At 39.5% G+C, this 15,616-nt stretch overlaps 1 protein-coding gene across 1 annotated transcript in view; it reads left to right on the top strand.

Moving 5' to 3' along the window:
• Window positions 1-15,616, top strand: part of PAPPA2 (pappalysin 2) — a 475,277-nt gene that overhangs the window by 382,164 nt on the left and 77,497 nt on the right. The window contains exons 17-19 of the mRNA XM_006887711.1: window positions 7,267-7,435; window positions 9,130-9,265; window positions 11,379-11,488. Coding sequence (XP_006887773.1) covers window positions 7,267-7,435; window positions 9,130-9,265; window positions 11,379-11,488 — 415 coding nt within the window. The remainder of the gene's footprint in view (window positions 1-7,266; window positions 7,436-9,129; window positions 9,266-11,378; window positions 11,489-15,616) is intronic.

Genomic DNA, 15,616 nt, shown 5'->3' on the forward strand with positions numbered 1-15,616 from the left:
TATTTTATATTTATAATATGTTTATAATATATTTATAATATATTGGGATGCAAGTTAATAAACAGGTTGCAGCTCTGACGAAACGTGGGTTTTGTCTTAGTTATCTAGTGCTGCTGCACCTGAAATAGCACAAGTGGGTGGCTTCAGTAAACAGAAATTTGTTTTCTCACATTTTACAAAGCTAGAAGTTTGAATTCAAGAAACAGACTCTAGTTTGATCTGAAGGAAGGTCCTTGTCTCTTTCCAACTCCTTGGTCTAATTGGTCCTTGGTCCAATTGACCCTTGGACCAATTCCTTGGTCCCTTTTTTACCTTCTTGTGATGTGGCATCAGTCTTTCCCCAGCTGTGTTTGCTTACTTCTGTGCTAAACCCACTGTTTTTATCTAAAAAAAAAAAAGATGAGTTTAAGAACACCTTAACACTAACGTGGTTTTTCCCAAATGGGTTTATGTACACAGGTTGTGTTACTGTTAGGTGCCTTCCTGTCACTTCTGTCTCACAGGGAGCCTGGATGGAACAGAATGGAACACTGGTTGGTCCTGTGTCATCCTGACAAACAATGCTATGTTTAGTCTCATTTTTTAAGGAACTACACCACTCCATTTCTTTTTCCACTTGATACTCTTCCAAGCATGATGGTCTTCTCTAGATAATGGTCCCTTCTGAAAACATATCCAACTACCTGGGAAGAATTCCTCACCATACAATGCATTCTGGCTCTACTTTTTCCCAGCCAGAACTGTTCCTTCTCCTGGCAGTCCTAAGCATACTGCATATTCTTCACCAACACAATAATTCAAAAGTATCAATTCTTCCTTCATTTTCCTTGGTTATTATCACATTTTGTATGCATATGAGGCAATTAGAAATAGTTTGACTTGGGTCAAGCAGACCTTCGTCTTCAAGGCTATATCTTTGCTTTATAATATCTTGAAAAGGTCTTTGGCAGAAGATTTGTTCCATGTGATGGACTGTTGGATTTCTTGGCTGTTGATACCATGGCATTCCATTATGGGTCCAGATAAAATGGAATAATACTGGACAACTTAAATATTTTCTGTTTATTATGATGTTACTTATGCACTCCATTGTGAGAATGTTTGTTTTCTTTATGTGCAGGTGTTACTTATACTTAAGGCCTTGGTCTTCATAGCTGCAAGGGCAGAGGAACTTAAGTCTAACAAGTCAGATTACAGGCTACTGGAGTGGCAAATTGTATGGCAGGTCTTTGGTTCCATCTGCCAAAGCATCTTCCCGGAATCTCACCTTAACTTGGTCTCCTATCCCAAATCCTGTTGTCCTCCTTTGTCTATGGAGTGGCATGAGACCAAGTGCTCCACACCCAAGTAGTTTCTGTCTAGGAGAGTTCCAAGTCCTCTGTCTTTTTTTGCAGCTCAGTGTGCCAATTAAGAAAGCTGAAGAAGTGTTTCCTCTGCTTGTGGCTCTGTGTCCCAAACTCTGTTGTCCTGTTTGGTCCCTGGGATGGCCCCAGCCCACCACCAAACCCAAGTGGAAGGATCTATCCCCAGGGAAGTTTCTGTCCCATCTCCCCAAAGACTCAGGGTGGCAGTTTCTCACCTGTGCTTTCTCTCCTGAAGCTTAATGTCTCCCTTTGTCTCTGGGGTGTAAAGACATCAGTGCCGCTAACTTACATAGTTTGTGTGCTGAGGGTCTCAAGTCAGGGGGTGATGCGTGGTACAGACAGACAATTCACAGAACAGACTTAAATAACTTTGTAATAAAAATATTCCCTCACATTTCTAAGTAGATATTGTTAAACAATAAAAAATATTATTGTAATAATTTATAATTCTTTGCTGTAAAAGCTTGCAGAAATTAAAATTTCTGATTATGTTTCTTTATCTATAAAATGAGGCTAATAGTATTATTCCATTGCAGAACTCCTATAATATTTTATTCCATTTATTAAATAATATGAAGAGCTATAAAACAATGTAATAACTGTTACATTAATAGAGTAGCAAACTAGGGAAGCACAGAGGAGATACTGAAATTAAAATGCAGGTATAACTGGTCTCATTGCACTGTTGTTGGTGTTGGATGCCATTGAGTCAGTTCTAATTCGGAGCAACCATGTATGTGGTGCTGAGAGTAGAACTTTTCCATAGAGATTTATTCTTTACAAATAAAGACCACCAGATGTTTCTCCTGTGGAAAAGAAACCTCTTAACAGAGTACAGTCCACATGAAAATATGGAATTACCAAAGTTATATTACCAGCACATTTACAATGATAATAAAAAGAATCAAGAGAGACTAGTACTTTCAGGCATCACAGAATGCCATTCAAATAATATTTTTTAAAAAGAATATGAGATTATGCGTTGTATGTACGAGGACAATCTAAAAGAAAGGGGGTATTGCAGGTGGGGGACGAGCAAAAGGGGAGGGAATGGGGGAGAAAATGTGTTACAATGAATAAATTTTAAAAAATAGGAGCTCTGGTGGCCTAATGGCAAGAAGTGGCGCTGCAATCTCAAAGGCATGTGGTTCGGATCCACCAGATGCTCTGCTGGAGGAGGGAGCGGTATCCTTCTGAGTCAGTCAGAGCAATCTCCTCCTGTGCCAGTTGGATCCTACTTGATGGTACACAATAAGAAAAAGAAAATCTAAAAAGTAAACCAAACATTAAAATAAAAACATATGGTTGTCATTGTTATGTGCCATTGAGTCGCTTGCGACTCATAGCGACCCTACGTACAAGAGCCCTAAACGCTGTTCTATCCTGTGCCAACCTAGCTGTCTCAAATGCACTCATTCCCACCACTCCACTCACAGAATTGATCCATCTCATCGAGGGTCTTCCTCTCCTGTGCCATCCCTCCACCCTCCCAAACATGATGTCCCTCTCCAAGGACCAGTCCCTCCTTGCAACATGCCCAAAGTATGTCAGACAAAGCTTCAGAATCCTTGACTCCAAGGAGCCTTCTGACTTCACCCTCTCCAGGACAAACATGTTTGTTCTCCCAGCAGTCCGTGATATATTCAACACTTGTCTTCAGCACCACAGCTCAAAGGCATCAATTCTCCTTCTATCCTTCCTAGTCATTGTCCAACTCTCTGATACATAACAAGTGATTGCAAAGATGATGGCCTGTATCATCCCTTTTCAATGTCCAACTCTCTGATGATGTAATTGCGAAGACTATAGCCTTGATCAGGTGTGCCTTAGTCTCCAACTGATGTTGTTGCTCTTCAGTACTCTTGAGAGGTCCCTCACAGCTGACTTTCGCAATGCACTTCATCTCTTGATTTCCTGGCTGCTCCTACCAAGAGTGTTGACTGTAAAACCAAGCAAACTAAAACTGTTAACTATCTCAATCTCTTCACCATCCATACTGATACTGCCAATTGGCCCAGTGGTGAGAATCTTTGCTTTCCTGACGTTGAGCCTCAATCCATAAAAATGTGGAAATAGCCTAAATGTCTAACCACAACCAAATGGATTGAGAACTTATGGTACATTCACACAATGGAATACTATGCAGCTTTCAAAGCAATGATTTTGAAAACCACTACATAACTTGGGAGAGACTGGAGAGCTTTATGCTCAGTGAACTAAGGTAATCTTACAAGGACAAATACTACATAAAGCCATTGTTGTAAAAATAGATGGGTAACTAGTAAAACATATATTGGGACCCATGAGGGCAAAGGGTGGGAGCACAGGGGTGAGGATGGATATGGGTGAAACCATAGTGTTGCACAATTTGTTGGATAGAAGGAAGGGTGAAGGAAATGGGAAGATCTGGTGGGGACCTGGAAAGACAGAGTAATGATGAGCACAGTCCAATAGTGATTAATTTTATAAAACATAATGTATGAGAATGATCATAAGACACAACATGAATGAAGAATAGTGTGAAACACAATGTATTAGAACTTTGTAAGCAAACCAAGAAAAATATTTTTTTAAAAAAGACAAAAATGCAGCATGCATGGGATTGTAGATATATTAAAACTAAAAAATGATGTTATGACTCTAGAAATGGCAACTTTAGGCTACCACATGATTAAGTCAATACTTAAATAATTATTTTTACTTTAGAATCTTAAGTTTATTTTTAACTATAGTTATGCTGATCCAGGAAGTATGTTCACATATCAAAAGTAAATATAATGGAGTTCTTAGTATTAAGAAGTCAAATTCTGTTAACTTCTACCTATCTCTAAAAGTCTCTGTTAGGAACATGAGTAAGACAGACAATTGTTGGTGGGCAGTATTTTATTAATGTCTTCTGTGATGAAAGCTATGAACACTTTCCAGTGGAAGATTGAATGTATAGATGAACAAACAAATGTGGTACCTCAAGGAGGCTGTCCTTCTGAATGGTGGCATCAGAGCCTCTGCTTTTAATACTTCAGCTCAGATGCTTTGGTCATATCATCACCTGTCTGTAAAGAATGACATCATATTTGCTAGAAGAAGAGCCATTGAAAAAAAGGAAAATCCTTTGCAGGATGCCTTAATGTGGCTGTAACAAAAATAATGGGCTCAATACATTATGCTGAGTGAACAAATACTACATAAGACTATTATTATAAAAATAGAAGGATAATTAATAAAATGTATATCAAAGTCCAAAAGAGGAATGGGGGCAGGGCATTAGGATGGGGTGGAGGGGAATCAGTAGGGTAACAGAGTTTAGTGGCCAGAGGGAGAGGGTGAAGGATTTAAGAAAGATCCAATGGGGACTTGAAAAGGTGGGGAAATGGTAGGCATAGATCACTGGTGACTAATTTTGAAAAACACAATGTATATGAATGATTGTAAGAAACAGGATTAAAGAAAGAATATGTGAAACACAATGTACATGAATGAAACACAATGCATATGAATTTTGTATGCAGACAAATGTAGATTTTTTTTTAATGGGCTCAACAGTGATTAGGATGATACAGACCTATACAGTGTTTTGTTCAGTTGAACACAGAGCCATTATGAGTTGGAATTGACTCTACATCACCTAACAACAGCAACATTTATAAGAAGATTTATATTGATGCATGCATCTTCTCCAATGAATCAAGAAATATTGGTAATTTAATTACACTGCCAGGTATTTGACTGTGTGGATCACAACAACTTGTGGCTAACTTGTAGAAAAATGGAAATCCTAGAACACTGATTCTATTCATGTGAAACCTATTCTTGGACCAGGAGGCAGTAGTCAGAACAGAGCAAGGAAATACTACATGAGTCAAAATCAGAAAAGCAGTGCATCAAGGATGTCTTCTGCCTCCATATCTTTTCAATCTGTTTTTAGAACAGACCATTTGAGAGGCTGGATTTTACAAGGAAAAATGTAGCATCGAGACTGGAGAAAGAAACATCAACAACCTGCATGCTGCAGAGGGTCAAGTTCTGTAATTTGAAATATGAATTGAAGCCAACATCAAGAAAAAGAAGATTCTCGCCACTGGGCCAATTGGCAGCATCATGATACATGAAGAAGAGATTGAGATTGTTAAAAATTTCAGCTTGCTTGGTTCTATAATCAATACTCTTGGCACAAGTAGTCAGGAAATCAAAAGACAAATTGCAAAAAAATCAGAGACCTCTCCAGAGTACTGAAGAGCAAGGATGTTAGTCTAAAGACTAAGATGTGCCTGATTCAAGACATGGTCTTAGCAATTGCTTGCTATGCATCAGAGAGCTGGAAAATTGCCAAGGATGACAGAAGAAGAATTTATGCCTTTTAATTATGGTGGTGGAGAAGAGTATTGAACATACCATGGACTGCCAAGAGAACTAACAGGTCTGTCCTGGAGAGGCTGAAGCCACATTGCTCCTTGGAGGCAAGGATTTTGAGACTATGTCTCACATAATTTGGGCATTTAACCAGGAGAGATCAGTCTTTAGAGAATGATAGCATGCTTGGAAGGAATGAGAGATAGTGTAGGAGATAAAGACCCAGGATGAAATGAATTGACACAATAACTGGGGTAAAGAGGATAAGTGTTTCAGAGATAGTGAGATTGGCTCAGGATAGAGCAGGGTTCAGATCACATAGACTCGCTATGAGCCATAGTCAACTTGATGGCACATAGTAACAATTACATTGCAGTATGCTTTGATCATTTCTGGGTAGTATCCTGGTGTATAAAATCCTTTTCCACTGCAATAATACTCAGCATTTCCCGGTATACTTAGGTGTGAGACTGCCAAGATGAAACTCTCCAGGAAAACATTTCAAGAGGACTGGCAGGAGGTGGGGTAATTGAGCAACAATGAATGAATATAAAAAGAAAAAGTGAATTAGGGGAAGGGAGGGAGAGGGAATAAAATGTACAACAATGAATGAATAAATAAAAATCTAACTTTTCTGTAAAATTTTGTTAAAAACACAATTAAAATTGAAATTTTTAAAAAAAAATCTCATTATTGTAGAATGAGTATGAGGATCCAAGGGAGGTGGGAGAAGATAGAAGCAGAGGGATGAGGATGTGCAGGGAGAGGGAGGATTAATTATAGGGGTGTACAATTTGATGGGTGGTGGGGTAAGAGGAATTGGAAGACTCTATTCTCGAAAGCAGTGTATTCAAATTTTGTAAATAAACTAGTATTTAATAAACCAAAACCAATAAAAACATATAAAAAATCTCTAGGAAAATTCAACTCTAAACAATCAATACTTCCACCAATGTAATACTTATGCGACTCTTTTGAAATGACATCTCAAAAATATCACTAACAACAACTATTTATTATTGTTATATGCCACTGAGTGGTTTTTACTTATAGGGACACCATGTGACTATGTAGAACTATTTCTTAAGGTTTCCTAAGCTATAATCTTTACAGGAGTAGTTTCACCAAGTCTTTCTCCTATGGAACTGTCAGTAAGTTTATCAGGTCAATCCTTCAAGTGGCCAAGGTCACAATTCTTTTGCTTCCAGGGCACTTTTTACAACTGAGCTCTGGTAGCCTAGAGGGTAGGGAGTTTCACTGCCAGTCCAAAGGCAGGTTATTTGAATCCATCAGTTGCTCCTTGTCTTAAATTTATAGCCTCTGAAAACCTGCTGGAGGGTCAGTTGTGACTCAGGTTTCAACTGCTACTTATATATTAAAAGAACATTAATGATTCCTTGAATTAGAAATTAGACTAAGAAGAAGAGCATTTGGCTTGTATGAACTATCTGCCCTTCACTGTTGTTCAGGAGATAGTCTTCTCCCCTGAGCCTGACGAAATGTGATGGACTTGTCTTTATGGTGATGGACTTTTTTCTTTATGTCTTCTCAGCAAGTTCCTGAAGATACAGTGCCTGGAGAGTGGGATGTGGGAACGAGGTGCCTGCATTCCAGTGGTGTGTGAGCCCCCTCCTCCTATCTTTGAAGGCATGTATGAATGCACCAAAGGCTTTGAGCTGGACAGCGAGTGTGTGCTCAAGTGTAACCAGGAACATGAAAAGGTAAGGATCGTATTTTGAAATTTATTTTGGAGTATGGTCTACTATCAACGTCAAGTCTGAGAATGGTTAATAGAAATACTATGAAAGAATCTCAACAGGCTGGGCCTTACCATGTTGGGTTTCTAACCAGAATGTTTATATCATTTGATAGGGAATGTTCTCTCCAAAGTTTATACCTGCCTATGAGATAAAAAACTTTTGACTGGATAGATGAGCACATTCCAAAAAATTCCGGGATTTTGATATGGCAAAGTGACCTCCTCCTCTGTGCGGTCATTGGTTGAACTTGGCTAGGACTGCTGGTATTATATTTTTTTAGTTGAACAAAGTCCTGAATAGAAACACAAATTTCTCAGAAAAGCTTCAAGTTCTGCCTATTGTTCCCCCTAGGATTTCGGCTCTAGAGGTCTCAAATGAAAACCACAACCTTATCGTGGTTGTATGACTAAAATAAATTTTATTTTAGAATCCTTTCAAACGCTGCACATAGCTATGAGGCAGGAAATGAAGCTGACTTCCACAAAGATCAATGGTCCTGAGTGTTCTCCTGTCCCATGCCTTCATCTCAGTGTCCAGTATCCTAAGATGTGCACCGCAGGACAGATGCGAAAAGAACAGAAGAAAGGAGCTCTGAGAGAAGCCGGACACATCTGATTGCACTAATGGGTTAAGGAACTAAGGAACCAGCTTATAAAGGAAAGATGATGTATAATTCTAAAGTGTTGCTTTCTTCAGTTTGGTGAATTAAGTGCTATCCTTTATGTTCTAAGTATAGAATTCATTTTTAATATTGATGGTATAAATTCACAGTCACTTCAGCCAACATGTATCTCAAGAAAGAGAATAGAAGAGTAGATGACATCAAAGGCAGCTATGCCCCTAGTGATGTCCATTTACTTAGAAAGACAAAAAACACAGGAAAATTAGGGTTTTTTTGAAAAGAAAATGTTATTTTAATTGTGATTATAATAAACATTTATAGAGAAGTTAGATTTTCATTCACTCATTGATGCACATTTTACCCCTTCTCCCTCCCTTCCCCCGCACAGTTTGCTTTTTTAAAAAAAAAAAAAAATCATTCATTGTTGCACTAGGTGAAACCCATCTTGAAAAAATTCCAACATTTGCCACAAGCAGCTTTTATGTCATAGCACAAATGGATCAATGCAGAACCCCAGCATCTGGGGAAGATTCCCAAAATATCTCAAAATACAAGGTCTAGAGTTGATATGTTATCATATCTTTCTAAAATAAGGACAACATATTATTGTCATGGAATTTTTCATTACTCTCACAACAAAATGACAAGGAACTATCTTGACTATTGTGGTATGTTCTATTGTTTAGATAGTGCCTTTTGTTGTCAGTTTTGGAATTTGAAGAACACTATCCCCTGACTGGATTATTTTTCTCCACTGTCAATGAAATTGTTGCTGTTGTTAGATGCCGTCAAGTCAATTATGACTCAGCTATGAACAACAGATTGGAACCTTCTCCTATCCTGATCCAGTCTCACAATTTCTGATTGTTACAGTCTGTGTGTCCATCCATCTTGTTGAGGATCTTTTAATATTTCTCTGACACACTATAATTCACAGCATAATGTCTTTTTCCAAGGACTGGCTTCTCCCAAAAACATACTCAAAGTATTAACAAGGTAATAATGGAAACACTTCTTTCCTTTGATGTTCTAGGCTCCCATCCACTGTACTAAGGAAGGACTGTGGACCAGGGAGTTTAAATTGTGTGAGAACTTGCAAGGAGAATGTCAACCACCTCCCTCAGAACTGAATTCCATCGAGTACAAGTGTGACCAGGGCTATGGAATTGGTAAGACTGACTGGGAAATTGAATTCTGCTTCTATTATACCCTTCTATTAGGCCTCGGTGCAGTTTGAATCAGATCTACTCTTCTCCCAAGGAAATGCAAGTTGAGTGTTATCTGCCTCAATATAATATGAAAGTTACAATTAAAAAAAAAAAATGTGTCGTTGTTAACATGTTGCCTCACACTTTTAAAATCTACAACTGTGCTTAGAAACACATTTGCCGTCATTTGCGGCAACGCATTAATCTTCCTTGAGCGTATTAAAGCCAGTCTGGCTGCTGAGCCATTGCATCATTTTTGGTCACACTAGAAAGGAAGCTCGAATGATACAGTAATTAACCACTTGGCTGTTACCCAAAGGAAAGAAGATGAGCCGTCGGTTTCTGTAAAGATTTAAAGCTTTGGAAACCCTGTGAGACAGTTTTACTCTGTCCTATAGGGTCACTATGAGTCGAAATTGACTTTGTGGCAATGGTTCTGCAGCTCTGCTGTGGAATCGAGAAAGGATAGATCGCCCCCCACCCCCCGCCCCGGATCTGTAGATCCAAGAAGAAAGGTGAGGATGTGTAGATACATCATGAATATGCTGGGCTCCTGCATGGTCTCTGTGCTTGTTACTGGAGGGAAGTATTCCTGGAAGGGACAGTTTGATATTGTGTGTGTGTGTGTGTGCCTTGCTCTTCAGTCATTCTTTCTGCACGAGTCTATGCTCCAGAGCTTGTGGCCAACTCAGGACTCAAGTAATTGCAATTAAGGGTCCTTCTAGCCAGATCTTATTTAGAGTTATGTTGACTCGACTTTTCTGGGCCTGAGCATCCAGGGAAAAAAGAGTTTGTGGGAAATTAAATGATTTTGTCTATCACTTCTGAACTACACAGGCAAGGAGTGATCATTCTAAGAAATTCTAGCCTAGGAATAGCCTGTGAGTAAAATTTGAATTAAACAGTGCCCTCATTAATTTTCAGAGTGGCTCTTATCCTCTTCAAGTTATTCAAAGTTACTCTTTGCATGGGGACATCTCGTGGTCAGACATGGAGTGCTCAGTGCTCAGATTTTGCCTCTTGAGTGGTGTCTCCTGAAGTCTCATCTTCCAGGCCTTTAATTTCTGCACTGAAATACCATACACTCATATATCTAGAGTCTTGAAGAATGGAGTAGCTCTTTTGATTATTGTTAATGGTGCAGAAAAATAAAACCATAGACAGTGAGAGCTGAAAGGATATGTGGTGATCACTAAGTCTATAGGAAGTAGAAACCTTGAGATTTGCTTCCTTGGAATAGGATTTCAGAAGTTCCTTGGGCCCTACTTGGAAGAAAATAGCACAATGCTTTCCCTTGAGAAGCCAACACATGACCAAAGTCTCTGCTTTTTGTCATATTACTTCTTTTAAACCCATAGTTTCCTTAGCTACCAACAAAATGATCTTCAATGTGTAAACACTTTTATAAATGTGCCATTATAATTTCTGGACTTCTTCTCCTCCCCACCCCAGCTAATAACATTTTAGATATTATTTGTTAGAACTATAAATGTGTGGGTCATATAAGCAATTGTTGTCATTTACTGCTGTAGAGTCACCTGCGACTCATAGTGACCCTTTGTACAACAGCTTTAAAGCCTGCCCTGTCCTGAGCCAATCTCACACCTACCCTCATTGTCCCAGTTACTGTATCAATCCTTCTCACCTAGGGTCTTCCTCTTCTGCACTGTCCTTCCACCCTTCCAAGCATGATGCATATTAATTGTATTTAATAGGCATCAATCAATCAGGATAGACTTTGGCTCACCAACATGAGGAAGGTCTTCTAGATCAGGAGTTAATCTTTTAGTTACTGGATCATTGAGGGATCTAGGGATCCTAAAGGAGCATCTGTAGCTGAACCAGGCAGAGTAGGGGACACAGGCACAAGGGGACAGAGTTCAGCACAGTGGAAATATTTCTATAAGTACACAGAGATGAATATCAGTCGTGCTAATCATCAACATCATCATAGTGTGGGGGCCTGTTATGCAGACAGCAATTGCCTTTTGAAAATTCGAAGTTAATGATTCTAGGATAGAAAAAACAAAGACTGATATACTCAAGTCCCCACCATGGAATTGTGTTCCCTCAGGTGCTGTATGCTCCCCGCTGTGTGTAGTCCTGCCTAGTGATCCTGTCCTGCTGCCTGAGAACATCACTGTCGACACTCTGGAGCACTGGATGGAGCCAGTCAAAGTCCAGGTGAGGAAAGGGACACTCTTATGTCCCAAAGAGGTGAGCCTGCTAAGCACATCTCACCCAGCAGGATGTCCCCTGGAGTTGTTTCAAAGCATCTTTAAAGCAAACCACATTGATCATTTCTAAAGGAGTGGGGAGGAGAAAAACGGGCACAACCAGAGAGGAGCAAAGAAATAGCCCATATCTGAAGAAAGTTCAAATGGTAAGCTGGAAGATTCTGTTGTTGCTGTTTTTATGTGCCATTGACTTGCCTGCGACTCATAGCGACCCTATGTACAACAGCCCTAAACTCTGCCCTATCCTGTGCCAATCTCACTATCTCTGACACACCGACCCTCATTACCCCAGTCACTGAATCAATCCACCTCATAGAGGGTCTTCCTCTCTGGTGCTGTCACTCCACCCTCCCAAGCATGAAGTCCCTCTCCAAGGACTGGAGTCTCCTTGCAACATCTCCAAAGTATGTCAAACGAAGCTTCAGAATCCTTGCCTCAGAGAAGCAGCATGGCTTCACCCTCTCCAGGACAAATTTGTTCATTTTCCTAGCAGTCCATAGTACATTCAATACTCTTCTCTGGCACCACAGCTCAAAGACATCAATTCTCCTTCTATCATCCCTAGTCATTGTCCAGCTTTCTGATGCATAGCAAATGATTGCAAAGACCATGGCCTGAATCAGGTGCACCTTAGTCTCCAGACTGACATTGTTGCATTTCAGTACTTTAGAGAGGTCTCTAATCACAGACTTCCCCATCAGGATATGTCTTTTAATTTCCTGGCTGCTGGTGCCTGAGAAGGAAAATGAATATTAATCAACAATAGGACAGGAAACATTATAGTAAGCGAAACAAATGGAGAGAGAGAGAGAGAGAGAGAGAGAGAGAGAGAGAAGGAGAGAGGCAAAGATGAGAAGAAAACTGGAAATAGGAAAAGAGTGAAAAGGAACTGAGTAACAAAGGAGATGGTGGCCCTGTGTCTCTCTCACTAGTTTTGCACCCTGACACCCTTCCCTTGAGTCTTCATTTTCAAGCTCCATCATCTGTAACACCCACCACATCTACAGCATCTCTGAGATTTCTGTTTGCTTTCTTTTCCATCTGTATGTGCCTTTGCCCTGAGGACTCTGCCTCTCTGTAGGGCTCACATCTTGTCCTGTTGAGGTTCAAGTTAAGGCCATGAGCACTAATCTCAAATGAGCCACACCGACATACTCAACAGTCACACACTCATTCATTTTCTCTACCACTTTACTAAACATGAAGGAGTTCTCATGTGCAGTGGGTAAGCGCATGATTGAAAGGTTGCTGCGAGCTGAAGGCTGATGCTTTAAGTAAATGTTAATCTAACTGAAAGGTTGGTGGTTCCAATCCATGAACTGCTCTGCAGGAGAAAGACGTGGCAGTCTCCTTCTATCGACAGGTCCTATGTGTTGGAATCTATTGACAGTGGATTACACTGTTTTAAACTTTCCATCCCTTAGTAATTACCACCACCTTTCTATCACCAAACTCACTTAATAGCTTAACTTCCTACTGCAGTGAGGGAAATAACGTGATCAATCGGAAAAGAACTCCCACAAATTTCTGCTATCATGCCTTCCCACACACCTTCCCATGTCCCTGAATTTATGCTTAAATATTCTGCCTTCTCTCCTGTTGTGAATGAACTGACCTTGATTTGGTTAAGGCTTGTTCAGCTGCTAATTGAAAAGTGATCAATTCAAGTCCACCTACAGGTCCCTTGCAAGAAAACCTGGTGATTTTTCTTAAAAAAAAAAAAAGAACAACCATTGAAAACCCCATGAGCACAGTTCTATTTTGTTCTAGCACATAGGGCATTGCCACGAGTATAAATCGACTCTGTGATAAGCAGGTTTCAATCTTCTCTTTACTAAATTGTACATCATTATTATCAATTTCTCCCTTTTCTCATAACTTTATCTTTTGTACTAGATCATCTCTATTAGCATGTACTATGTTCTGGTAGCCTAGAGGTAAGAAACTGTACTACAATACCAAAGGCATGCTGTTCAAATCCACCAGCTGCCTCACAGGAGACAGATAGGCAATCACCTCCCATGGGTTTAACTGCCTCTGACGACTTGCCAGAGGGTCAGCTCCAATGTGACAGTACATAACAATAACAACTTGTTTAATGTTATTATTTTAAAAGGAGGGGGAGGAAAAATGTTCTCTTGATTCTTTGATCCTACTATCTCATTTCTCTCCCATTTTGAAGCAAAACACCTTGAAAGAATTTCCTTGTGTATACTGAATCCAAGTCCTCTCCATTCATTTGCTGTTGCTCTCCTCCAATCATTGTATAGTCCCCACAACTCCACTAAAACCGCTCTTATTAACAAGTCCAGTATTTACCTATTGTCAAATCTAAAGATCAGTTCTCATCCTGCAGCATTGAAATACATTCTTAACTTGGTTTCTAGGACAAGACACACATTATATTATCCTTCTGCTTTCTGGCCTTTGTATCTGAATTCCTCCTTTGTTTCTTTTCATTTCACCCTGATCCCTAAGTAGTTAGTGTCCTATGGATAAATCTTTGCATATTTCTTCTTTCTCTAGTGTCCCTTTCTAATTTATATCTAGTCTTACAGTGTTAGATACCACCTATGTTCAAATGGACATAAATTATCTCTAGTCTGGACACTCTTTCACTGAAACCCAGACAAATATATCTAACATCCTTAACATCTCTAGCTAGATGTTTAATTGCCAAAATTTAAACTTATTTTTATTATGTCTGTTCCAAAGCATAGCAAACTTCTATCAGGTTTCTGAGGCTATATTATGGGAGTGGGCTGCCCATCTTTCTTGTTCAGAGTATCTTGTGGATTTTAACTGACAATCTTCTCATGTTACACACTATACCACCAGGACTCCTTGCTGCTGTTCTTATGTGCCATCGAGTTATTTGTGACTCATAGTGACGCTATGTACAACAGCCCTAAGACCTGCTCTATCCTATGCCAATCTTATTGTCTGACACCCCTACTTCCATTACCCCAGTACTGAGACAGTCCATCTCATTGACGGTCTTCCTCTCTTGCACTGTCCTTCTCCCCTTACAAGCATGACATACATCCCTCTCCAAGGGCTGGTCCCTCCTTGCAACATGTACAAAGTATGTCAGATGAAGCTTCAGAATCCTTGCCTCTAAGGAGCAACCTGGTCTCACCCTCTCTAGGATGAATCTGTTTGTTCTCCTAGCAGCCTATGAGATATTCAATACTCTTCTCCAATACTACAGCTCAAAGGCATTAATTTTCCTTCTGTCATTTCTAGTCATTGTCTAGCTTTCTGATGCATAGCAAGTAATTGCAAAGATTGTGGCCTGGAGCAGGTGTCTCCAGACTGACATCACTACTCTTCAGTACTCTGGATTGGTCTCTGACAGCAGACTTTCTCCATACAATTTGTCCTTTTTATTTCTTGGCTGCTGGTACCAAGAGTGTTGATTGTGAAGCCCAGAAAACTAAAGCTATTATCAATCTTAATCTCTTCACCATCTATCATGATGCTGCAAAAAAAAAAAAAGTTATTTCTAAATCCATCTTGAAATACAATGTTGTGAGTGACAGGATAATATCCATATAGATACAAGGAGGTCCAGTGAATACCACCATCATTCAAATATATGCACCAACAACCAGAGCCAAAGAAGAGGGAATAGAAGATTTCTACCAACTATTTTTAGTCAGAGATCAATAGAACATGCAATCAAGATGCATTAATAATAATGGGTGACTGCAATGCAAAAGTTGGGAATGGAAAAGAAGGATCAGTAGTTGGAAAACATAGACTTGGTGACAGAAATTAAGCTGGAGATAGAATGATAGAATTTTGCACAATCAATGACTTATTCATTGCAAATACATTTTATAAGAAACGTAAATGTGCACTACAACAAGATAAAGGTAAATAATCCAATAGAAATGGGCACAGTATATTGAGCAGACACTTCACCAAATAAGACATTCAGATGGCTAACAAGCACATGAAGAAATGTTCAAAATCCTTAGCTCTAAGAGAGGTGCAAATAAAAACAAGTATGAGATATCATCTCACCCCAGTCAGAATAACAAAATTTAACAGAACAGCAGACAGTAAATGT

Source organism: Elephantulus edwardii, unplaced genomic scaffold, assembly GCF_000299155.1.
Source record: "Elephantulus edwardii isolate Elephantulus edwardi_28Jun2011 unplaced genomic scaffold, EleEdw1.0 scaffold00061, whole genome shotgun sequence".
Classification (NCBI taxonomy): domain Eukaryota; kingdom Metazoa; phylum Chordata; class Mammalia; order Macroscelidea; family Macroscelididae; genus Elephantulus; species Elephantulus edwardii.